General features: G+C 40.3%; 2 protein-coding genes across 8 annotated transcripts in view; both read right to left on the bottom strand.

The window, feature by feature from the left end:
- The window catches only part of TXNDC11 (thioredoxin domain containing 11), a 116,037-nt gene extending 103,585 nt beyond the window's left edge, over positions 1 to 12,452 (bottom strand). For both annotated transcript variants that reach the window (XM_077141784.1, XM_077141786.1), the window contains exon 1: positions 12,080 to 12,452. In XM_077141784.1, coding sequence (XP_076997899.1) covers positions 12,080 to 12,324 — 245 coding nt within the window. In that variant the 5' untranslated portion in view covers positions 12,325 to 12,452. The remainder of the gene's footprint in view (positions 1 to 12,079) is intronic.
- A 3,767-nt stretch (positions 12,453 to 16,219) lies between these two features.
- Positions 16,220 to 24,726, bottom strand: part of ZC3H7A (zinc finger CCCH-type containing 7A) — a 36,117-nt gene continuing 27,610 nt past the window's right edge. For 5 of the 6 annotated variants that reach the window (XM_077141779.1, XM_077141778.1, XM_077141780.1 and 2 more), the window contains 3 exons: positions 20,539 to 20,672; positions 17,944 to 18,107; positions 16,220 to 17,132 (listed from right to left, as the gene is read on the bottom strand). In XM_077141779.1, coding sequence (XP_076997894.1) covers positions 16,943 to 17,132; positions 17,944 to 18,107; positions 20,539 to 20,672 — 488 coding nt within the window. In that variant the 3' untranslated portion in view covers positions 16,220 to 16,942. Of the gene's footprint in view, positions 17,133 to 17,943; positions 18,108 to 20,538; positions 20,673 to 24,726 lie in introns of those variants that run through there. The other variant, XM_077141783.1, reaches the window with a different exon arrangement.

The raw sequence follows: 24,726 nt of genomic DNA, 5'->3' as shown, positions 1-24,726 counted from the left end.
TGGGGAAGTGGCAGAGTGATCGCCTGCCATGCCGGAGACCTGGGTTCAATTCCCAGTGCCTACCGATGCAAAAAAAAAGAGTAAATGTGAAAAGAAATAGGCTCTGATTTTGCTACATGTAATATCTTATCATTTTTGTAAGAGGTGAATTAAGGGCACTTTAATTGCGCTTTAAAGAAACACTTCTTTGCACCAGAGAAATGTTCTTTAAATAAAGAATTGTACCTGTAAAAAAAAAGTTAAGGGGAGTTTTGGTGTACCTCTTTGGTGTGGGTGTGTCTATTTGTTATCTTGCTCTTTGGAGCAATGAAAATTGTCTAAAATTGAGAGTGATGATGACTGTACGACTAAGTGAGGATATTGTGAGACTTTATTTGGGGTAGAATATAGGCTATATGAATATAGCTCAAAAAATCTGCAAATTCAAAATAAATAAATAGAAAGACTCAAGTGCTAGAGAAAAGATAGAGGGAGAGATAGTGGAAGAGTCATGCCGCCTCAGGTACTGGAGAGGGTGAAGCAGATTCCTTGAGGTCTGGGGAGAGCCTGGCTGCCACCACATGGAGGGGCTGAGTGTGTGCCCTGGAGATGGCAGAGAGCCCAGGTGCAGCCCCAATGCTTGGAGAGGGTGGAGCCGAGAAAAAGATGGTCTCCTCAGTATCCCCCAAGGGTTGCATTCGGAGAGAGGTGGGCCTCTGCATAGGCTCTTGGAAAGGGTGGGACTGTCGCTTTCTAAAGCTCCAAAGATACATGACTCTCAGACTTTGAAATCTAACAGACTTTGCCCTGCAGGTTTTCAAAACTGCTTGGGTCCTGTGACCCCTGTGTTCCTTTCCTCCTATGGAAATGGGTATATGTATCCTAAGACTGTTCTTCCTTTGTATGTTGGCAGCAAATAACTTGTTTTGAGTTTTTACAGGCCCAAAGCCAGGGGAGAACTTTGCTTTAGAATAGACCACGCCTGTAACTAACTTTGATAGGATTTTATACTGTTTCTACCTTTGTATATTGCATTTGTATTGCTACTAAAATGGTTTAAGGTTCTCTGATATTGTTAAGGAATATATTTTGTATATGGGGAAAACATGTCTTTTTTAGGGTTGAGAGGGTGGAATGTGCCGGTTTGAAAAGGTTTATGTATCTTAGAAAGGCTATGTTTTAATCCTAACCAACTTTGTGGGAGCAGCAGTTTCTTCTAATCCTTATTCAGTACTGTACGTTGGAAACCTTAATTAGCTTAACTTCATGGAGATGTGACTCAATCAAGTGTGGGCACAAACTTGATTAGGTGGCCATTCCAGGTAGGTCTTGATTGGTTTTACTGGAATCCTTTAAAAGAAGACATATTTTGGAAAAAGCTAGAGAATAACACAAGAGAAAGCCACAAGATTCTGAGAGAGCAAAGAACGACAACAGCCAAAGAAAGCTTCAGAATGCCACAGAACACCACAGAAGCAGAGAACACCACAGAACTACAAAGCAGAAAGTCTACCAGCCAGCAACTTTTGGAGATGAAGAAGGAAAACACCTCCCAAGGAGCTTCATGAAGCAGGAAGCCTGGAGAGGAAGCTAGCAGATGCCTTGCTTGCCATGTGCCTTTGCACTTGAGAAAGAAAGCCCGAACTTCATCAAGCTTCTTGAATCAAGCCTTTGATTTGACATTTCTATAGACTTGCTTTAACTGGGACATCTACATGGCCTTAGAACTGTAAACTTGTAACTTTTTGAATTCCCCCTTTTTAAAAAGCCATTCCATTTCTAGTATATTGCATTCCGACAGCTAGTAAACTAGGATAGAGGTATACCTAGGCAAAGATGGTAGGACAGGAGGATGGTGCAGCCCCTCAGACAGTAACATAATAGACCCACAAGAGGCTAAATATAGGGCTGCCATGTGATTAGACAATCCTGTTACCAGGAATATTCTCAGAAGAACTGAAAGCAGGGGCTTGAACAGACATTTGCACACTGACATTTACGACAGCATTGTACATGACAGCCAGTAGATGGAAGTGGCTGAAGAGATACACTGACTGAAGAGTGGAAGGGCAAAATGTGGTGTAATATCGATGAATATCAGGTAGCTACAGAAAGGAATGAAGTCATGAGACGTGCAATGAGGTGAATGAACCCTGAGGACATTATGTTGAGCAAAATAAGCCAGAAACAAAAAGACAAACAAATATTACATGGTCTCATTTAGAAAATACTTATAAGAAAATCATGGCCTAGACTGCAAGCTCTTAGAGTAGTCACACTTATTCCTGAGTTTTTAGTGTTATTTCTAAATTCTGACATTCTGTGCTTAGCATGTATAATCTGTATTTCCCTAGAACTCTGAGTACCTGTGTGACAACTAAGATTTGGAATTAGAGTTCTACAGCTCTGTAAATCAGCACTACTCTATTCAATAACTGTTAAACAGAAGCTGAAAAAGAGATCAGACTTCAATAGTGATATGAACAAAGCTGATCTGGTTGGTACTAAGATAAATCAGAATACAGGATAAAGGATTACATTGTTTATATTCTAAAACTTTACCTTCTGTGTGAGACCAAAGGAAGAGATGTTTATTTTGTCCAAAACTTAAATTTTTTGTAGCACACTGTGCCAGTTTTAAACTATTAAATACCTACACATGTTCAAAAACTATACACGTTCAAAAAAAGAAACATATTACACACAGAATAAATTCTAAAAGATCTACTCTGAGACACATACTAATCAGAATGTCAAATGCCAGAGACATAGATAAGACTAAGCTCTGATTTCTCATCAGAAACCATGGAGTTGAGAAGGCAGTGGTGTGATATATTTAAGGTACTGAAAGAGAAAAACTGACAGCCAAAACTTTTCATCCAGCAAAACTGACCTTCAAAAGTGAGGGAGAGTTTAAAATATTCACAGATGAACAGAAACAGAGAATTCATCAACAAAAGACCTGCTCTGCAAGATTTATTAAAGGGAGTTCTGCAGGTTGAAAGGAAAAGGCAGGAGAGAATGGCTTGGTGTAGTGTGAAAAAATGAAGATTACCAGTAAGGATAACTAAAAGGGTAAATGCAAAACCTAACAATACTGTATCCTCAATATACAATTCTATTCTTTAATTCCTGTAAGAGTCAGAATACACTGAACAAGAAAAAAGCAAATTCCTGATAATGGATATGCAAAATATAAAGTGGTAAAGTGGGGAAAAACAACATAAAGAGGGGAAACAGAAAGATTTGGGAGCAAAGAATGTGCATTCTACTGAGGCTACACTGATATCTTTTCAAATTAATAGGTTATAGATGTAGGTTGTGTGATATGAACCCCAGGAAAATGACAAAAAAAGTATTTTAAAAATATACAGAAATAGAAATGAGGAAGAGATCAGTCAGATACACCACAAAAGATCGCTACACAGAAAAGAAGGCTGCAATAAAAGAAGAGAAAACCAAAGGACAAAACAGAGAAATTAAGTACTGCCTTAACAATGATAACACTAAATGTTAATGAATTAAATTGCCCAAACAAAAGACACAGAGTAGCAGAAGCGATTAAAAAACCATGGCCCAAATATATGTTGCTTACAAGAGACTCACCTTAGAACCAAAAACATGAACAGGTTGAAAGTGAAAGTTTAGAAAAAGATATTCCACACAACAAAAACCAAAAAGGAACTGAGGTAGCTATACTAATAGATAAAATAGCCTTTAAGTCAAAAGCTGGTATAAGAGACAAAAAGAACACTATATATTTATAAAAGAGGTGTGATCTACCAAGAAGAAATAACAATCATAATTATTTATGCACCTAACCAGGATGCCCCAAAATACAAGAGGCAAACACTGAAGGGAGAAAGATATGCCTCTAAAATAATAGTAGACAGATAGTAGCTAAATTCATAAATAAATAGAACATTGATAAAGAAATTCAGTAAGGTAACAGAGAACCTGAATAATATGGTAGATTAACTAACCCTAACAGACATACACAGAACATCACATCCTAAAAGAGCAGTATACATGTTCTTTTCAAGTGCACATGGACCATTCTCAAGGATGTTAGGCTACAAAACAAATCTCAATAAATTTTAAAAGACTGAAATTATACAAAGCATCTTCTCTGATGATAATGGAACGAAAGTGGAAAATCAGTATCAGGAGGAGAACAAGATAATCCACAAATACACAGAAGCTAAATAAAACTCTCTTAAAGAATCAGTGGGTCAAAGAGAATTTGCAAGGGAAATCAGTAAATATCTTGAAACAAATGAAAATAAGAACACATGATATCAAAACATATGGGAAGCACAAAAGCAGTTCTGAGAGGGAAATTAATAGCCCTAAACACCTATATCAAAAAAAAAAAAAAAGAAAACAGAGTTAAAATCAAAGACCTATCTGCACATCTGGAGGAAAGAGAAAAAGAACAGTGAACTAATCCCAAAGCAAAGAGAAGGAAAGAAACAACAAAGAACAACGCAGAAGCAAGTGAAATTGAAAATAAAAAAATCACAGAATTAGCAAAATCAAAAGTTGGTTCCTTGAAAAGATCAATAAAACTGATAAAACCTTAGCCTGACTAATAAAGAACAGAGAAGATGCAAATACATGAAACCAGAAATGAAAGGGGGACATTACTATCGACCCCACAGAAATAAAATAATTTTAAGAGGATATTACTACTAACAATATGCCAATAAATTAAACATCCTAGATGAAATGGACAAATTCTTAAAAACACATAAACAACTTATACTAACTCAAGAAGAAATAGAAGACTTCAGCAGACCAATTACAAGTAAAGAGATTGAATCAGTCATCAAAAACCTTTCAACAAAGAAAAGCCCAGAACAAGATGTCTTCACTGGTGAATTCTACCAAGCATTCCAAAAAAATAAAATCCTGCATAACCTCTACCTCTCTACATGGGACATGACTCCCAGGGGTGTAAACCTTTCTGGCAACATGGGACAGAAATCCTAAAATGAGCTGGGACTCAGCATCAAGGGATTGAGAAAATCTTCTCGTCCAAAAGGGGGCAGAGAGAAATCAGACAAAGCGTCAATGACTCAGAGATTTCAAATAGAGTTGAGGAGTTATCCTGGAGATTATTCTTACACATTATATAGCTATCATCTTTTTAGTTAAGGTGTAATGGAGAGGCTGGAGGGAAGTGTCTGAAAATGTAGAGCTGTGTTCCAGTAGCCACGTTTCTTGAAGATGATTGTATAATGATAAAGCTTTTGCAATATGACTGTGTGATTGTGAAAACCTTGTGTCTGATGCTCCTTTTATCTATGGTATGGACAGATGAGTAAAACACACGGATTAAAAATAAATAAATAATGGGGGGAACAGATGTTAAATTCAGTAGATTGAAAAAAAAAAATCTTGCTTAAACGCTTCCACTACCTAATTCATTCTGAGGCCAAAATCACCCTAATTCTAAAGCTAGATAAAAATTCTACAAGAAAAAAAAATTACAGACCAACTTCTCTTATGAATATAGACACATAAATCCTCACAAAATATTTGCGTATCGAATCCAACAACACACAAAAAGAATTAAACACCATGATCAAGTGGCTTTTACTCAGGTATATAAGGGTGGTTCAACATAAGAAAATCAAAATGCAATATACCACATTAACAAAATAAAGAAAAAAAACTAACACATCATCTCAATTGATGCAGAAAAGACATGATAAAATCCAGCAGCATACTCTCTTGACAAAAACACTAAGAAAAAGAGGAAGAGAAGGAAACTTTCTAACATGATAAAGGGCATATATGGAAAACAAACAAATAGCTAATATTATACTCAAAGGTGAAAGACTGAAAGCTTTCCCTCTAAGATCTGGAACAAGACAAGGATGTCCACTGTCACCACTGTTATGCAACACCGTACTGGAAGTTCTGCCAGAGCAGTTAGGTAAGAAAAAGGAATAAAAGGCATCCAAAGTAAAAAGGAAGAAGTAAAACTTTCAGTATATGCAAGTAACATGACCCTATATATAGAAAGTTTTGAAAAATCTACAACAAAGCTACTAGAGCTTTAAAGAGGAGGGGGAGTATAACAGAAAAGATACGACTTAACAAATGAGTATGACTGCTGAATCATTACATTGATATTTCTGTTAGTCTCTAGTGTCTTGGAGCAACTAGAGGAAAAAAAACAAAAAATCGTACAACTGTAACCTGTATCAAACTTTAAAATCTGTTCTATAACTACTTGTTAAAATGTACTTGGAAATTTATTGCTTTTTTGTATTATATGTTATATTTCACAATAAAAAAGTAAAAAAAACAATACACTAGGAGAAAAAAAGGAGAAAGGTTAATTTTTCCTGGATAGTAGTTAGAATAGAGAACTGATTGGAATGAGCAGTGTTTTTCACAATTTCATTCTCTCCTAAACACTCCAACCCTACCTCCACTTCCTTTACTCTCAACTCACCCATTTTTCCAGCTTCATATTTGGCTGCTTCTCACCATAATCACCTATTCCAGTCAACGCCAACCATTCCCACAGCCACCTCACCCTGGACCACCACCCTTGAATATGTCACGCACCTGCTGCCATGATACCTTTGCTTGTGTGCTCTACTGGAAATGCCTTCCCTTCCTTGCAGCCTAGAAAACTCATATCAATCCTCTGAGGTCCCATCAGCATCTCAGTTAAAGGAAATGGCTCCCTCTTTTGTATTTCTTCAGTCTTTATTCTGTGCGTCTTATAGTACTTCCTAGGTTCTATTATTTTTAGCTGGCTTCTGGTTTGTCTGCCCCACTAAACCACTTGTTCCTTAAAAACACTTTCAAATCTTAATAGCATGCCACAACATGGATGAACCTTGCTATCTCATTGAGTGAAATTAGCCAAATATGAAAGGACAGCTGCTGCATGATCTTATATGAAATCACTAAAATATGTGAATCCATAGAGACAGAAAGAAGATTACAAGGTATCAGGGTAGGGGTGAGAGTGGGGATTGGAAAGTTAATGTTTAATGGGTACAAAGTTTCTGTTTGGGTGATGGGAAAGTTTTGGTAATGGATGGTGGTGATGACAGCACAATATCGTGAATATAATTAACCCCACTGAATAGCATACTTTGAAAGTAGATAAAATGAGAAATGTTATGTTGTGTATATGCTATCATAATACTTTTTTTTTAAATAGTAAAAAAAAAAAGCTACTAGAGCTAATAAACAAATTCAACAAAGTGGTGGGGTACAAGATCAACACATAAAATTCAGTAACGTTTCCATACATTAATAATGAACAATCTGAGGAGAAAATCCAGAAAACAAAATCCATTTATAAGAGCAACTAAAAGAATCAAATATGTAGGAATAAATTTAACAAAGTACATAAAGAACTTGTACATGGAAAATAACAAAACATTGGTAAAAGAAATCAAAGAAGATCTAAGTAAATGGAAGGATATTCTGTATTCATAGACTGGAAAACTAGGTATCATTAAGACGTCCAGTCTACCAAAAATGATTCACAGAGTAAAAGGAATCCCAATCAAAATTCCAATATCCTACTTTGCAGAAATGGAAACATCAATGATCAAATTTATTTGGAAGGGTAAGTTGCCCCAAATAGCTGAAATCATATTGGAAAAAGATGAATGGACTCATACTCCTTGACTTTAAAGCATATTATAAAACAACAGTGGTCAAAGCAGCATGGTATTGGCACAAGGATTAATGTACTGACCAATGAAATTGAATTGAGAGTTCAGAAATTCTGTTATGGCCAAATGATTTTTTTTTCTTTTTTTTTTTTTTTGACATGGGCAGGGACTGGGAAACGAACCCAGGTCTACAGAATGGCAGCTGACAACTCTGCCATTGAGCCACTGCTGCCCGCCCTGGCCAACTGATTTTTGATAGGGCTGCTAAGCCTATTCAATTGGGAAAAAATAGTCTCTTCAACAAATGGCACTGGGAGAACTGTATATGCAAATGCAAAAGAATGAAAGAGTACCACTATCACACACCAAATACAAAACTTATCTTAAAATGGATCAAAGACTTAAATATAAAACCAGGACCATAAAACTGACCATAAAACTCCTAGAAGAAAATACAGGGAAGCATCTTCAGGATCTTGTGTTAGTTAATGGTTTCTTAGACTTCACACGTAAAGTACAATCAACAGAAGAAAAAAATAGTTAAATTGGACCTCCTCAAAACTTAAAAACCTAGTCACATGTGAAAACCTTGTGTCTGATGCTCCTTTTATCTACAGTATGGACAGATGAGCAAGACATATGGATTAAAAATTAATAGGGGGAACAAATGTTAAAATTAAAAATATATGTATTGGGTAGATGGAAATACTAGTGGTCAATGAGAGGGAGGGGTAAGTGGTATGGTATGTATGAATTTTTTCTTTTTTCTCTTTATTTCTTTTTCTGGAGTGATACAAATGTTCTAAAAAATGATCATGGTGGTGAATATACAACTGTGATGATATTGTGAGCCACTGATTGCACACCATGTATGGAATGTTTATGTGTTAAGAATGTTCAAGTGCTTGTACTTTGTTCTACTAATAAAAATTTAAAAAAAAAAGACTAGTCACAAAAGCAAAAAGTCTAATCAACAGTAGAAAATATCTGGAAATCACATATCTGATAAGGATCTAATATCCAAAATATATAAAGAAATCCTACAACTTTACAATAAAAAGACAAACAACCCAATTAAAAACTAGACAAAGACTTGAATGGACACTTATCCAATGAGGATAAACATGGCTAAAAAAGGACATGAAATGACGGTCAAAACATCATCAGCTATTAGAGAAATGAAAAATCAAAATCACAGACAGAGATTATTTCACATCCATCAGAAGGGTCACTATTTAAAAAACAGAAAACTATAGGTATTGGAGAGGATGTGGAGAAATAGAACACTCAATCACTGCCAACAGGAATGTAAAATGGTGCAGCTGCTGTGGAAGATAGTTTGGCAGTTTCTCAAGAAGCTAAGTGTGGAATTGCCATATGATCCAGCAATCCTGCTACTGGTCATATATCCAGAATTGAAAGTAGGGACTCACACAGATATTTGCACACAAATGTTCATAGTGGCATTACTCAAAATTGCCAAAAGATGGAAGCAATCCAAGTATCCATCAACAGAGGACTGGATAAACAAAATGTGTTCAAACAAAATAAACCGAATGTACATACATATATATGATGGAACATTATTCATCTGTAAAAAGGGATGAAAACCTGATGCAGCAACAATATGGATGAACCTTGAGGACATTATGCTGAGTGAAATAAGCCAGATACAAAAGGACAAATATTATATGATTTCACTGATAGGAACCAATATTATAAGCAAACTCACAAAGTTAGGATATAGAATACAGATTACCAGGGAACAGGCTAGGGTTACAGAATGGGGAGTTGATGCTTAAATTTGTATGGAATTTTTATTTAGGTTGACTGTAAAGGTTTGGAAATGGCTGGTGGTGATAATATATTATTGTGAATGTAATTAACAGCACTGAATTATATAGGTGAATGTGGTTAAAAGGGGAAACTTTAGGTCATTTATGTTACTAAAACAGAAATTAAAATAAAGCATAGAATTGTATAACACAGTGAACCCTATCAAACTGGACTACAGTTTACAGTATAAATATAAGAATGTTCTTTCGTGAATTATAACAGATATATAATACTAATATAAGGAATTAATAATAAGTGGTATATGGAAAAAATTACACCTATAGTAACCAATGAATAATAGTTACTGGTACTATTTCAATAATTTTTCATCAATTGCAACAAAGGTAACTACTGTTACAAAAAAAAATAGTTCAATTACCAAAAGCACCATCATCAACCGAAACAAACGTTCCACACCAATACAAGAGGTTAGCAGTGGGGTGGTGGATTGGAATCCTGCATTTTATGCATGACTGGTCTGTAAATGCACAACTTCTCTAATAAAACAAAACAACAACCAAAAACAGGCACAGAAAAAGAAATGAAGCAGTAATAGCTACTGAATACATACTGATTTATAAAACTGTAGAGAAAATTCTTTAAAAAATTCTTTTCTGACTTTAAGGGAAAAAAGTTAGAAGGTTAGTCAGTTGTGCAGTGAGAAAAGTGCATCATGACACCATTCAATCTCAGAAGACTAAAAAAATTAGAGTTCATTCAAAGACTGAAATTTGCCAGTAGAAATGAGCTGATAAGCAAGCAGTCAACCCTGTTCACTCTCCTTGCCTGAAGCAGGTAAGGATTTTGCAAGCTCTGCCTGCACTAGAACTGGATTTGCACTTTCTCTTCTTGAAATTTCAAGAGGACTTTCACACCTATTACATTATGTTTTCTCAAAGCAAATAGTAAGCATTATTTCTGTACACCGCCAATCTGAAAATGATTAAGCTCCCCACATCACTATTGGAGTAGGAAAACCTCTCCTCCTAATTTGAACCCAAATGCCACTTTGTAATAGTTTACCTTGTTAACGCCCGTATATTTCCCTATTTGGAGAGTAATAAAGAACACCACCAATAGCCCAGCTCCTGACAACAAAGGATTCAATTTCAGCTCAGCCATTTACTAGGTGGGTGTGATTTGGGGCAAGTTTTCAACTCTCTCATGTGTAAATCGAGAAGGTTAATAGCACATTCAAAGTTCTTTGGAGATTGTGAGGTTTAAATGAGATCCATACTAGGCTCTCAATTTGGGTTAAGTAAATAGATGCATTCGTGTAAAGCAGTTCTCAAGCAGGGTGATTTTGCAGCCCAGACAATGTTGTGCGAGGTCTAAAGACATTTTTTTAATTGTCACAGCTTGGGGGGAGCAGTTCTACTTTACTTCTAGTGGGACAAGCCCAGGAATGTCGTTGAGCATCCTACAATGCACAGGACAGCCCCCCCTCCTATCCTCACCCCCTACCTCACAAAGAAATAGCTGATCCAAATTACCAACAGTTGAGAAACCTCGTTCAGAGTACAGTACCTGGCATATAGCTCAAGAGAAGTTGTCATAATTTGTTCTCTTTCCACCAAAATCCCCAGTCCTTTGACATTAGATGCCACATAATATGCTTAATATACTCAATAAAAATAATCCAAATTGAAATCTTCCTTTTGGCCAGGAGGCCAGTCTGTAGCAACATAGGTTTTTAAACTGGAGTCCCAGGAGATCCACTGTGGCTTTGGGAAGCCAAAAGAACTCCGGGAAAGTAAACAAATTTTTTATTTTGTGTACCTTCTCGAAGAGCTTCCATTCTTTCTACCACTATGCTCCAGCCTACACAGGCCTTCTTTCCAGTTCTTGAAAAACACCAAGTTTGCCCATCCTCAGGCCTTTGCACTTGCTGTTCCGTCTACCTCGCACACTCTTCCCAAGGCTGGCCCCTTCCTGTCCTTGCATAAGCTTCAAATGTCACTTCCTTAGGAAAGCCTTTCTGCCCAACCCCATCGCTTCTATTCCCTACTTAGCACTTGGTGAAGCTTTTTAAGATTACACTGTTGGTACTTGTTTGCCCTCTGTCCCAACCGGTGGAATGTCCACTCGAGAGAGCGGGGGCTTCAGTTTTCACTGTTCACCGGGTGAGTGCTGGGCACAAGGTAGGTGCTGATAAAGTAAATGTTAGATCAATGAGCGCATGAATTCTACAAGGGCTCTGGGACCCTAAGGCGGTAGTTAACCACTACAGCTGGGGCAGAAGGGACATTAAATAGGAGAGAAGTGACAGGTGCACGCCAAGAGACCCCAACAGGTGAACAGCAGCTCGGAAACCTGGCCCACTGCCCTCGGTGGATAAGGGGACGCAGACAACACCCCGAAACCTCGCCATATGGCTGGCTCGCCGACCCAGGAGAGGGCAGTGTGGGGAGCCCGAGCCACAGGCTGGGAAGAGGGCGTCAAACCCGTCGCTCCAGGCAAGGTCAGGACTTGACCCCCCGGGCGTGGGACCCTGCGACCCACTCAGATCAGGACTGCTACCGGTCCCGGCCCTGCGGGCGCCTAGGCGGCCACGCACCACCGGCGGGGAGAAAGGGGCGCCGGGCGGGCACCCGAGGTCCCGGCCGCCTCACCTGCAGGTAAACTTGAAGGCGAGGAGCAGCGCGCAGCCGAGAGCCACGGCCCCGCAGAGCAGCTCCGGCCGCCGTAGCGCCATGAGGGAGGCGCCGCGCAGCCCGCTGCGGAGCCGGCCCGCCGAGGAGGCTCCGGCCGGGGCCGGGCTGAGGGAGCCGGAGCCCGCGGGGCCGCCGCCGCCCTCGTCCTCGGCGTCGTCGCTGCTGCTGCTGCTGCCGCCGCCGCGGTCTCCGCATTCCGACATTACATGCTCCCCACCGCCGGCTTTATACTGCCGCCGCCTCCCTCCGGAGGGCACGGCCCGGTCCGTTGCTTCCCAATCCTGCAGCCCACAGCGCCCGCTAACCCGGACCCTCCACGTCACCCTCGCCGCCGCAGCCGTGCCCGCCCCCGCGCAGGCGGCTCCGCCCCTCGGCCACGGAGTCGGCGCGGACGGCGCCACCACCCAGAACGGCAGCCCCGCCCTCTAGCAGGCCACGCCCCCGCACCCACGGAGTCTGCGCGGACACCTCTTCGCCCCAGCCACAGGCCGCCCAGTCAGCGTCCCGCACGCCCCGCCCCTCCTAGAGTCTGCGCGGAAGCCGACACCCTCGCGCTCAGCTGCGCCGGAGCCACGCCCCCGAAAGCCACGCCCCGAAAGCCACGCCCCCGAAAGCCACGCCCTCGCCGGCGCCTCTGGGGCGTCCTGCAGCGACAGTCCAGTCTGCCCACCTTGTCCGAGAAACCTTCGGGCGTGTGGAATCCTTGCTTGACAGCCCCTGGGCTTTACGAGCCGGGGTGATAACAGCAAAGCTGGCTTTGACCCCTACCGGTGCCCACAACCTTGCCCGAGAACACGTGGGTGCCGTTCATTATCCCCGCTTTAAGGAAGGAAGGAAAACGCGTGCAGAGGCGGAGGGAAGTCGCTCAGCCTTTTAGTCGGTTTGCGCGTCTGCAAAGCGGGGCGGTAACAGGTCCTCACAGGATCGTTTTGAGGATTCCACTACATGGAGAGCGCAAGGTCAGCTGTCGGTACTCAGTTGATCCGCCCTGTTACCTCCGGTTGTCGGCGAATGTTGGTGTCCAAGCGCCGTCTCCCTGCACCTGCTCCCCGAGGAAGGTCTGGGCCGCCTGTGCTCGCTCTACAGATGGCGAAACCAGGGCTGGGAGAAACAGCTGGCCGAGGTCACCTAGTTAGGAGACTCAAATGAAGGCCGCCCGGGCGACCCACTGTGCTGTGCGCCCCCAATGTCTCGGTCCATCTTTCTATGTGAACAAGTAGAGGTCAGCAACCGCTCCCTGTTTAGGAAGTTTTTAAGGCGTTTAGGCAAGTCCGTAAATCACAGGCTTCTGGAGAGGGTAGAGAGTTATGGATAAGTGGTTTCTTCTCGCTAGAAAACTGGGTTTTGTGAGGCCCATTCCATATGTGCGGCACTACCGCAAAATGCTGTGCCAGGGGATGCCCAATGATATGTCTTCTGAACTTTCTACCATTATCAACTTAGTGGAGTTTGAGAATGTGGGAAGAAGATATATATATCCCAGATTCTAATCCTTAGAGCTACAGAGAAATAATGTTCATTAATTTCAAAGCGTCCAAGTGTTTCCTTACAAGACAGGATGCACCTGATGTGACCCAGGAACCAGGTGATGAAGGAGTGAAACCCAAGTCCTGCACCTGGGGACTCTAGGCAACTCTGTTTCTTGGAGACTTTGTCTCAGGACCTTTGTCTCATGGACTTTGAATGAAATTGGTGTTCATCACTTGCAACAAATACTTATAAGAAGCCTGTATTCTGATCTCCCCGGGCCAGCTAAAGAGGTTGAAACTTGTACTAACTACCCAGGGAACATGTTCTCCTTTACTTTGCCCAGTCCATGCAAGTCAATGGAACTAAATTGAAACAAGCGTGTAGGACCCTCTAAACAGTCCTCATGGGGCAAGCAGCCTTGGGAAGGGGGACGATGGTGGAGGGGTGTGCACCTTGGGGTACAAGTCTGCCTGGCTAGGTGCCTCAGTCAAAGTGGAAGGACTGCACGGAGAGGAGGACCCTGCATGCTCCCTCAGGGCTAATGGGGCATCTCACTGCAGCTAACACAGTGAATGGGGACACAAAAACTTATACACGCATGTTCATTGCAGGACTATTCGTAATAACCAAAAGATGGAAACAAGCCAAATTCCATCAACAGATGACCAGGTAGACAAAATGTGGTATATGCATATAATGGCATATTATATTCAGCCATAAAAAGGTAATAAAGTTCTGAAACATACTACGATGAAAAACATTATAAGTGAAAGAAGCCAGACACAAAAGGCCACAAAATGTATGGTTCAATTTATATGAAATTTCCAGAGTAAGTAAATCCAGAAAGACAGATTAGTTGTCAGAGAAGGGGAAATAGGGAGTGACTGCATAATGGGTATGGAGTTTCCTTCTGGGGTGATGGAAATGTTCTGGTATTAGATGGTAGTGATGGTTGTACACCACTGTGAATTTACCAAAACACTGAATGGAGAAGTTTATGGTTTATGAATTATTTCAATAATTTTTAAAATGTTAAATATATATATATATATATATATATATATATATATATATATATATATATACATCACCCCCTGCGTATTAACATTTCCAAGTAGACATGGCAATTATTCCTGTTGCTGCTACTATATGGGATTGGAATTTTGCTAACACTTTTCCTTTCTGTTTTCCCCTCCCAGCACCTTCGCTCACTTCTCCATTTTGAGTGTGATCTCACCATAGAATCCTAATGTTAAGACCAAGGCTGTGGCAGGCAGGATTCTCAGTTGCAAACCATGGCAAGAAACTCTGGCTGATTTAGGCAGACATGGAATTTAGTGAAAGGATGGTGCAGCAAACAGAGAACTGAGGAGGCTGGGAGTCAAAGCACAGAAAATGTAGGGGGACTTTGAAAAGAAAAAAATCTCATCTTGATTAATCACAGGACCTCAAACTTTATATTTCTAGCCTAAATTACAAAGGTTTAAACAACCAACTCTTTTATCTTTAAACTGAAATATGGTGCCTGAGACAGCTTTTTGGCATCTACTGTTCTCCCTAGAAAAAGGAGTGCATGAGAAGGTGCAAAGAAAAATATAATGAAGGCCATCAGAACAGGGGCACCTAGAAGAGTAATAAAATTACCGTTCTGTCCTACAGAAAATATCACCCGACTAACAAACTATTTATTTGGTAGGTGAGATGCATTCGTAACGTGCCTGTCAAATAAAACTGGTCCAAATGCCTTCTCACATTTGGAAAGAAACCAAGCCTCTCCTATTATCTGCAAGGAGTCAGAGGCTCACGTCTCTCAGCAGCCTCTGGTTCTGCTAAGTGCTCTAGTTCTCTCTCATCTCACTTCCTGCAGCTGTGCTCTTTCCAACCTCAGTGGCCTCTAGGCAGAACAAAAACTTAGTTCTATGTTCCCTCCAAACGCCACTCATTCAAGGTCGTCATAAGTGACTTTGCATGAGGGTTTAAGGGTCGGCACGTTACAGCCCAGAAGATTCACTGTCCTTCAAGTCCATTAGCCACTCCCCTGCCTATCTCAGTAAGAACTCTAGACTGGTAATCTTATGAGGAGCTCCCTCCCTCCCCAATGCCCCAACCATGACTTCATCCTAGCTCTCTGGACCCAGCCTCCCAAGGCTGGTTAGAGTCTCAGGGAGAGTGTCTCTGCCAACTTGTCCTGCCCTCACCTGCGGTGGTCTCTTTCATAGCTGTCTCTGGAATCCCACAACCCAAGTCTTAGCTGATCATTTTTCCCCCTACTAATCATTCAGTTGAATCAATCATGAGACCCCCTGGGAGAATTACCAAATCAATCCTTAAGAAAAACCCATTATCAACTCCAGTCCAGAGGAGGAGAAAAAGGGAAAGATACTTTCATGAGCCTGAAGTTGCAGTCTGTCACTAATTGCTTAAATAAGAATGTTAAAACAATTTTTATTGTGATTGAGGGCAGCCACAGTGGCTCAGCAGGAAGAGTTCTCACCTGCCATGCTGAAGACCCAGGTTTGATTCCTGGTGCCTGCTCATGCAAAAAAAAAAAAAAAGTGATTTTAGTACCTGGTTTCAGGAAAATTCTTTTGTATTTAGGGAAAACTCCATACCAAAAAGTGAAAGACATCTCTATATAAAATCTTTATTACAGGCAATATTGGTCTATACACTACACAATACCAACAGTACAAGTTTAATCCTTCAAATCATCATTTAAACAGCAAAAGACCAAGAAATAATTTCAGTTGATTGATTTTTTTCAAAAAATTCTCAATGCACATTATCTGTAGTTCCCTTATTATATTGAAACATACAAATACAGAAAAATACCCCATTTAACATATACTAGTGTTAAATGGTTATTTGGCTTAAAATCAGAGTTAAGAAAATCCTTTTTAGCAACCTACATACAGATAAGTAGCAAACTTTATTATATTAAACAAATTCATTCTGCTAAAACATGTAAAGAATTTTATCCATCATGCATTCTGACCCCACTACAAGTGTTTATTCTCTTATCTTCATGGTTCTTATCTGAAGGATCAACTCAGGGAGTTGGCCTAGATATATAACCTTATCCTCTTCTCCAACACACTTCATCCAAAAGTCTGTTCAACAGATGGCAACCGGGCAGCCGTCACTTTGCCATTTGATTCCAATGGTTCCATGAGAGCATGGCCAGACCTGTTAAACAGCCTGTTTTCCTACCTACTGTGGGTTGCTGCTCAGGAGGAACGATAGATGCCAAGACAAGCAGAAAATCTGCAGCTCCTCTGCTACGTGCCTTGGAACACTTTCAATTTTTCTGGTCAATGCTCTGATTAGATAACATACATAAAAGCCAGCATATTAGTTTAGATCTTTAAACAAAAAACTATATTTTCCAAAGTCATTATCATTTGGGGCAATTAAGTGATCTTTTCTTGCTTTGTTGAGCTTCATCTTAAGGGCATCTCTTCTTTCTTCCCACTCATGAAGTTCAGCATTGCCATGTGCAAACTTACAGCTACTTCCTTCGGTGCAGGTACCATTCATATACCTATAAGGGCAAGTTAGCTTGGGTCAGTATCCACAAGTTTAGGAAAATTGCATTATGTATCTTAAAATTTTTTGCTTTCCTAGCTTTATGATCTGCATAAAACTTTAGTTAGGAATCTTAAACCTAGAAAAATGAGTATTTTATAGCCTTGATGCCTATAAATTAGTGCTTTAAACTATTTTAACTTGATTAAAACCATGTGATGAAAACTACTGATTGATGAGAGAGAAAAAAAAGACTATAATCCTTCCTGATGCAGTGGAAAGAAATCATAAGTAGGATTAAGTAAAAAATGCCTTCCATAGCTTTTGTATGACATGACTGTAAATATGGAAATAAAATATAAACGGTAATTTAACAAAATGAGAAACAATTCAAAATTACCTCATTTTTCTTTGAAAATTTTTCTAAATAAACAAAAGAGTGATACTGTTATGCTAAAATTGTCCTCTGATTTGAGTAAGTTCCAGACGCATACTTGAAATATAATTTAAAGGCAGTTTAAAACTGATTCACATCTACTCGGGCAAAAACTGGGCAAATCTGGGCAAATTTGAATGAACGTACTTCTCTATTCAGTTATCTTAAGACTCTTGAAACCTGTGTCAGAGACTAGTAAATTTTTTCATATAACCACAGAAGAGTGAGGAAATGTTCAACAGGCAACTTCTAAACACTGAGCCAAAACTGAAGTTATCTTTCAGGGTTCAAAGGGTTCTAGAAGACCTTATCATTTGTCTACTGACATAATATCCTTGGGAGTCATAGAAGTTCAGCCATTTTCATGTGGAAAATGTAAAAACCCACGTACCTATCACAAATACTGAAATACCCAGTTGGAAAGCGGTGCTGCCAGCAGTACTGGTCATCCTCCGTGTGGAAAACCTTCTCTTTGTGCTTCTCTGAGGAGATGTGGCCTTGCCACTGCTTCTCACTATTACAGTTCTTCCCACACATCCAGCAGTGAAAGTCCACCTGAGGGCACGAAAGACAAGCTTCCCTTCAGTGAGTGCTGTGTGCCCCTTGATGGCTTTCACACTGCTCAGGACACCAGGTGGAAGATCCTAGCTCTATTCTAAGAGAGCCCTGTCTAGTAGGGGAAGCCGGGCAAGAACATAAAACTCAAAGTTCAAAATAGGACAAGGAAAGGCTCACAGCTTAGGAAGCATGCCAAGAAGCAGAGAGGAGGGGCAGGTGGTGGGTGGGGATGTATTCTGCCAGGAAGGTACCAGCAAGGAGGCGAGAAGAGCTGGTGTGCAAACAAGGATGTTTGTCAAGAGGAAGAGAAGCCAGAATTAACACCAGGAGAAAAAGCAGAGAGGATGAGAAGACCAGGACATGCCAATGCTAGAGGACAAACAGCAACTCAAGGCACAGGAACAGAGCCCTATTGTGGGCCAAGACTTGCACCAGGCATCAGGGAAATAAAGATGCTGGTAAGACGCTGCCCTGGGAAGACAAATCTATGCAGAAAGAACTTTTTAAAGGTGGGATTTAAGTGCCGAAGAGATGCACATTTCAAGTGCTTGAGCATGTGAGTGTTTTCCAAATTCACTAGAAATTCCTGGGTAATTTCATCTGCCACACCAGATGAAATATAGATATAAATAGAGATTCCTGGAGATCTCCCATGAGATTATGACTCAGTTCAGAACCAGTCTCAGCACAGACCAAGAATGTGTGACTTAATCAAGACCCAAGGTGAATAGCAAGGCAGCAATCGGTGCTAGAGCCATGAGAGGAAGACAGGAGTGCACAGAGGGACATGGGGCAAGACCAGGCCACAGGTGTGCCAGGTAGGTGGGCAATGGCCCGACAAATCAATACAGAGAGGTATCAAAAAACAGAACATGAAACAAGTAGCAGAATAACACGCACACTTGCTTAAGTTTTAAAAAGCTTCCTAGGTAGAACTCAAGATTGTTCAAGAAGAAATCTATGTATCATAGATATGTAAACACAGCCTGGAAAAATACACGCTAGATCTGATTCCCTCTGGGAAGGGAACAAATGGAGTTTTAACTTATCTGTAACATTTTATTTATTTTACAGAAGCAAAAATAACACTATTAACTTGGATTAGCTTGGGGTGATGAGCTCAAGTCAGTCATTACATTATTCTCTTTACTTTTTCTATTTATTTATTTTTATTGTGAAAAATAACATATACAAAAAAGCAATAAATTTCAAAGCACAATGCAACAATTAGTTATAGAACTGATTGAGTCTGATATGGGTTACAGTTCTACAATTTTAGGTTTTTCCATCTAGCTGCTCCAAGGCACTGGAGACTAAAAGAAATATCAATATAATGATTCAGTAGTCATACTTATTTGTTAAATCCTATCTTCTCTGTTATATCCACCTTATCCTTTGATCTTTCTCCCAATCTTTAGCAACATTTGGGCTATGCCCATTCTAACTTTTCATGTTGGAAGGGGCTGTCGATATTATGGGATAGGGGGATGGAACTAGTTGATATTCTGGAGCAGCTGACCCCTTTGGGTTTCAGGACTTATCTGACCAGGAACCCATCTGGAGGTTGTAGGTTTCTGGAAAGTAATCATAGTGCATGGAACCTTTGTCAAATCTCAGATAAAGCCTAGGTGCTCTTTAGGGTAGGCAGGAGTGGTATTGGTTGGGGTTTGGCAAACCTGATAAACAGCAATATCAAGCTGAAACTTGCCTAAGAGTAGCCTCTCAACTCTAATTGAACTCTCTCAGCCACTGATACCTTATTTTGTTACACTTCTTTCCCCATTTTGGTCAGGAAGGTATTGTTAATCCCACGGTGCTAGCGCCAGGCTCATCCCTGGGAGTCACATCCCACATGGTCAGGGAGATTTCCATCCCTGTATGTCATGTCACATGTAGTGGGGAGGATAATGATTTTCCTTGCAGAGTTGAGCTTAGAGAGAGGCCACATCTGAGCAACAAAAGAGGTTTCCTGGAAGCAACTCTTAGGCAAACCATAAAGACACCACAGGTCAGTGTGTCCATGGGACTGAGGAGGCAGAAGGCAGACCACAGGTGGGTAAGGAGGGAATGAGAACGGACTATGGCCTGCATTGGTGAGTGCTGTACATTCATTACACTTCACCTGACTGTCACCACAACCCCACTCAGTGAGGTTAAATAATCTGCCCAAGGTTACAGGCTAGGAAGGAGAGGAACCAGGACTGAGACTCGTAATTTTCTGGGGCCAAGGTCAGAAACAAGATTAAGGAAAAGATTTTCTAGAATGAGAGAGACTTAAGCTATTGGCAAGAGCCAATGGAGAGAGAAAGTAAAGAAACTGGAAGGGTAGGCTGTAAGTGATGGGACTAGCTTGTGGAGAGGTGGGAAAAGAGAGGCTCCTGCAAGGGCCCAGAAGCAAAGGTGATGGGAAATAACAAACAGCACTCACAGTAACCTCGGCATAATCTGTTGGCATGTGGATTTGTTTTCCATTTTCCTTGTTTGACTGACTGGCCACGTCATCACTTTTTCCATTTTTTTGACCCTTTAGCCAGAGTTCATAAAATTGCTCCATATCTTGTACTGAGGAAAAATAAATTATTTGCAGCAGCAACAATTAAATGCCATTTCAATACACACAATATCATCCACAATTTTTTTGTCAGCATACATTTTTATTGGAAGAGCAAACATGAAAAGATGTTCAACATCATTGGCTATTAGAGAAATGCAAATTAAAACCACAATGAGATACCACCTCATATCCACTAGAATGGCTATAATTTTCACTTTTCTTTCTTTTTTTTTTTCCACATGGGCAGGCACTAGGAATCGAACCCGTGTCTCTGGCATGGCAGGCAAGAACTCTGCCACTGAGTCACCGTGGCCCACCCAATGAGAATGGCTATAATTTTTAAAAACCATAAACAAAGTTGACATGGAGGTGGAGAAACAAGAGCCCTTGTACATTGTTGGTGGGAATGTAAAACAGTGCAGCCGCTTGTAGAAAACATTGTGGCAGCTCCTCAAAAAGTTAAACACAGAACCACTATGACCCAGCAATTCCATTCCTAGGTAGATACTGAAAAGAACTGTAAGCAGGGACTCATAGTTGCATACTATCACAGCAGCATTATTCACAAATGCCAAAAGATGGAAACAACACAAGTGTCCATCAACAGATGAATGGATAACAAAATGTGGTATATACACACAATGGAATATTACTCAGCCTTAAAAAAAAAGGAGTTCTGATACATGGTACAACGTGGATGAATCTTGTTGAAGGAAAGAAATCACACACGAAAGGTCAGATACTGTATGATTCCACTTGCAAATTTACAGTCAGAAAGTAGAGTACAAATTACCAGGGGCAGCGAGAAGGGGACAGGGGAATTAATGGGCACAGGGTTTGTTTGGGGTAATGGAAAATTTTTAGTAATAACTGGTGATGAGGGTAACAAAACATTGTGAATGTGATTAATCCCATGTTCAGGAGCGGCTGAGATGGGAAACTTCTGTTTTATATGTTTTCACAATTAAAAAAAAAAAGACTAATACGTCTTTATTTTTTTTGTCTAGTAAGAATGACAATTAAATGCAAAACATTTTCCTGGATCTATCTAATAATAGAGGAGAAAATAAAGACATTATTAGAACAACTGAAAAAAGAAGGAAATATGGACTATATGCTTTATATCAATGTCAAATTTCTTGAACTTGATAAGTATACTTAATGAGGTTACATAAAGTGAATATCTTTGCTCTTAGGACATATACATGGAAGTATTAAGTGGTAAAGGAGCATGATACATACAAGTTAATCTCAAATGTTTAAAAAATGCATAGATGATAGATGAAAGAAAGGAAAAAAGAGAAGGAAAGAAGGATGGAAGGAAGAGAAAAAGGAGGGAGGAAATCAAAGAACAAAAGAAAAAAATAATAACAAATGTGACAAAATGTTAAAACCTGGTAAATCTGGGTACCTGGGTAGGGGGAATACTGAAGTTCTGTATATTGGTTTTGGATTATTTTTGCAAATGTCCAGTCAAAAAGAAAAGAAAAGCTAGAGGCCTGAACAGAAACTGATATTAGCCCAAATCCAAATACCAGGTAAATTCTCATGTGTAGGAACCAAATTCAAAACTGTTAGTCTGCAAACATTTTCAAGATTACTTAACTCCTCCCTTCATTTGCAAGACACTTTGGGGTGTTTAAACCTCAGAAACACCATAAAAGGATAGCCAGAAAAGAAGCTTCAGTGCTGTTTCATGTTGCTTTACATGAAGCGCTCATCATCACTGCCATAACCACACAAGACAGCTTAACTGGCCCAGGCGGCTTGGAGCTGACATGATCTTCACTTTTACTGAGGAAAGTGAGAAACCCACTACTGTGGGACCAAGATCCTAACCTGACAGGAGTACACCCAGCAAGCCATAGTCCCAGAGAGGACTGACTGGCTGGAATGCAATTTTACAACACGTGACTATGGCCAGGTCCTGGGCAGTGGCTACCAGCTACTTCCTATGGTAAGAACAAGTGTATTCTGCATGACTGCCACATCCTAAAACCAGCGTGTCTCAGCCTTGGCACTGCCAGCATTTTGGGCCAGACTGTGCTTTGCTCTGGGGGTCTATCTTGTACATTGTGGGATATTCATAAGTATCCGTGGCCTCTACCATTAGCTGCCAGGAGTGTCCCCTGGCCCAAGACAGGACAATCAAATGTCCCCTGATGAACAAAATTTATATTTTGACTAGTGCATTTCCTAATATAACTTATGTAGACAGCTTCATTAAACACCATAAGTACATGGAACCTTGAGTAGGACATGAGATTTTGTTGGTTTGTCCAGAGTAATGCCCCGATAAATCCCAGAGTGATTTGAACAGTGAATAAAAAAGTATTTGCAAAGTCCCCTTTAGGGAATGGTGAGAACAGGTGGAAATTCAACTTCCCCAAGTTGAATTCTTGATATTCTCACAAGCAGTGTAGACAATCAAAGCTATAGGCTGAGCCCCTAGTCTTGGGGTTTGTTCATATGAAACTTTAATGCCACAAAGGATAGGCCAAACCTACTTAAAATTAGGCCTAAGAGTCACCCCCAAGAGAGCCTCTTTGGTTGCTCAGAAGTGCCCTCTCTCTCCCGCCAACACAACACGTGCTCACCACCCTCCCCCTGTCTACGTGGGACATGACTCCCAGGGGTGTGGACCTTCATGGCAACGTGGGATAGAAATCCTGAAATGAGCTGAGACTCAGCATCAAGGAATTAAGAAAACCCCTAGAATGAGCTGAGACTCAGCATCAACGGATTGAGAAAACCTTCTTGACCAAAAAGGGGAAGAGTGAAATGAGACAAAATAAAGTGTCAATGGCTGAGAGATTCCAAACAGAGTCTAGAGGTTATCCTGGTGGTTATTCTTACGCTTAAATAGATATCACCTTGTTAGGCAAGATTTAATGGAGAGGCTGGAGGGAACTGCCTGAAAATGTAGAGCTGTGTTCCAATAGCCATGTTTCTTGAAGATGACTGTACAATGATAAAGCTTTCACACAATGTGACTGTGTGATTGTGAAAACTTTGTGTCTGATGCTCCTTTTATCCACCTTATCAACAGACGAGTAAAACATATGGAATAAAAATAAATAATAAGGGGAAAATGTTAAAATAAATTTAGATTGAAATGCTAGTGATCAATGAAGGGTAAGGGTAAGGGGCATGGTATGTATGAATTTTTTTCTGTTTTCTTTTTATTTCTTTTTCTGAATAGATGCAAATGTTCCAAGAAACGATCATGATAATAAATATGCAACTATGTGATGATATTGTGAATTACTGATTATATATGTAGAACAGGACGATCAAAAGTTAAGAATGTTTGCATTTGGTATTTTTTGGTATTTGCAAAAAAAATTTAAAAATTAATAATAAATGTCCCCTGGTTGGGGGCAACGGGAAACAAAATCATCTTCAGTTGAGAACCACCGTGCTAAAAAATCTAGGAATGAGGATCTGGCCAAAACTTGGCTTTGTTGCCTACCCAAGAGGCTCTAACAATATATTATCAGACTAAGATCAGACATGAACTAGAAATTCCTCCTCCCGCGGACCAGTGGTAGCAGGCGCTGCTGCAGGATGACAGGCAAGGCCATCTTCAGGAAGGCCTGACCTGTGTCCTTACTCCAAGCAAGATGGCTGGGTAGGAGCCCCTTCCAGGCAGGAGTCACTGAAATTATATGTGACTGAAATGCGGCAAGTGACAGCCTTAAATCCAACTGGTTCTTGGGATCCAGAGATTACTGATCATTGGCAGTCAGGAAATTTCCATCAGTTTACTTAAGATTAAAAAACAATCCTTGTAATAATATTAATCCTTGTAATAATATACTTTATGGTCAAAAGTAAAAAGCTATCTGAGGCTCCTCTCAAAGGTTCCAAAATAAACTTGAAATCTGACCAAGATAAACATTCTCTCATGGATCTTTGAATCTATAAACAAGGTCTCTTTGAAGATACTCCCAATTCTAGCCTGGTTAATTGAGGGGGTGATTATACATAATTGGAATAGACGGTCTAATTTAAACAGCCACTGAAGAACTGAGGTCCCCAGTGCCTTTTTCAGAAGCATAT

Source organism: Tamandua tetradactyla, chromosome 23, assembly GCF_023851605.1.
Source record: "Tamandua tetradactyla isolate mTamTet1 chromosome 23, mTamTet1.pri, whole genome shotgun sequence".
Classification (NCBI taxonomy): Eukaryota; Metazoa; Chordata; class Mammalia; order Pilosa; family Myrmecophagidae; genus Tamandua; species Tamandua tetradactyla.
Note: the sequence above shows the minus strand (reverse complement) of the source record. Positions and strands in the feature narration are given on the sequence as shown.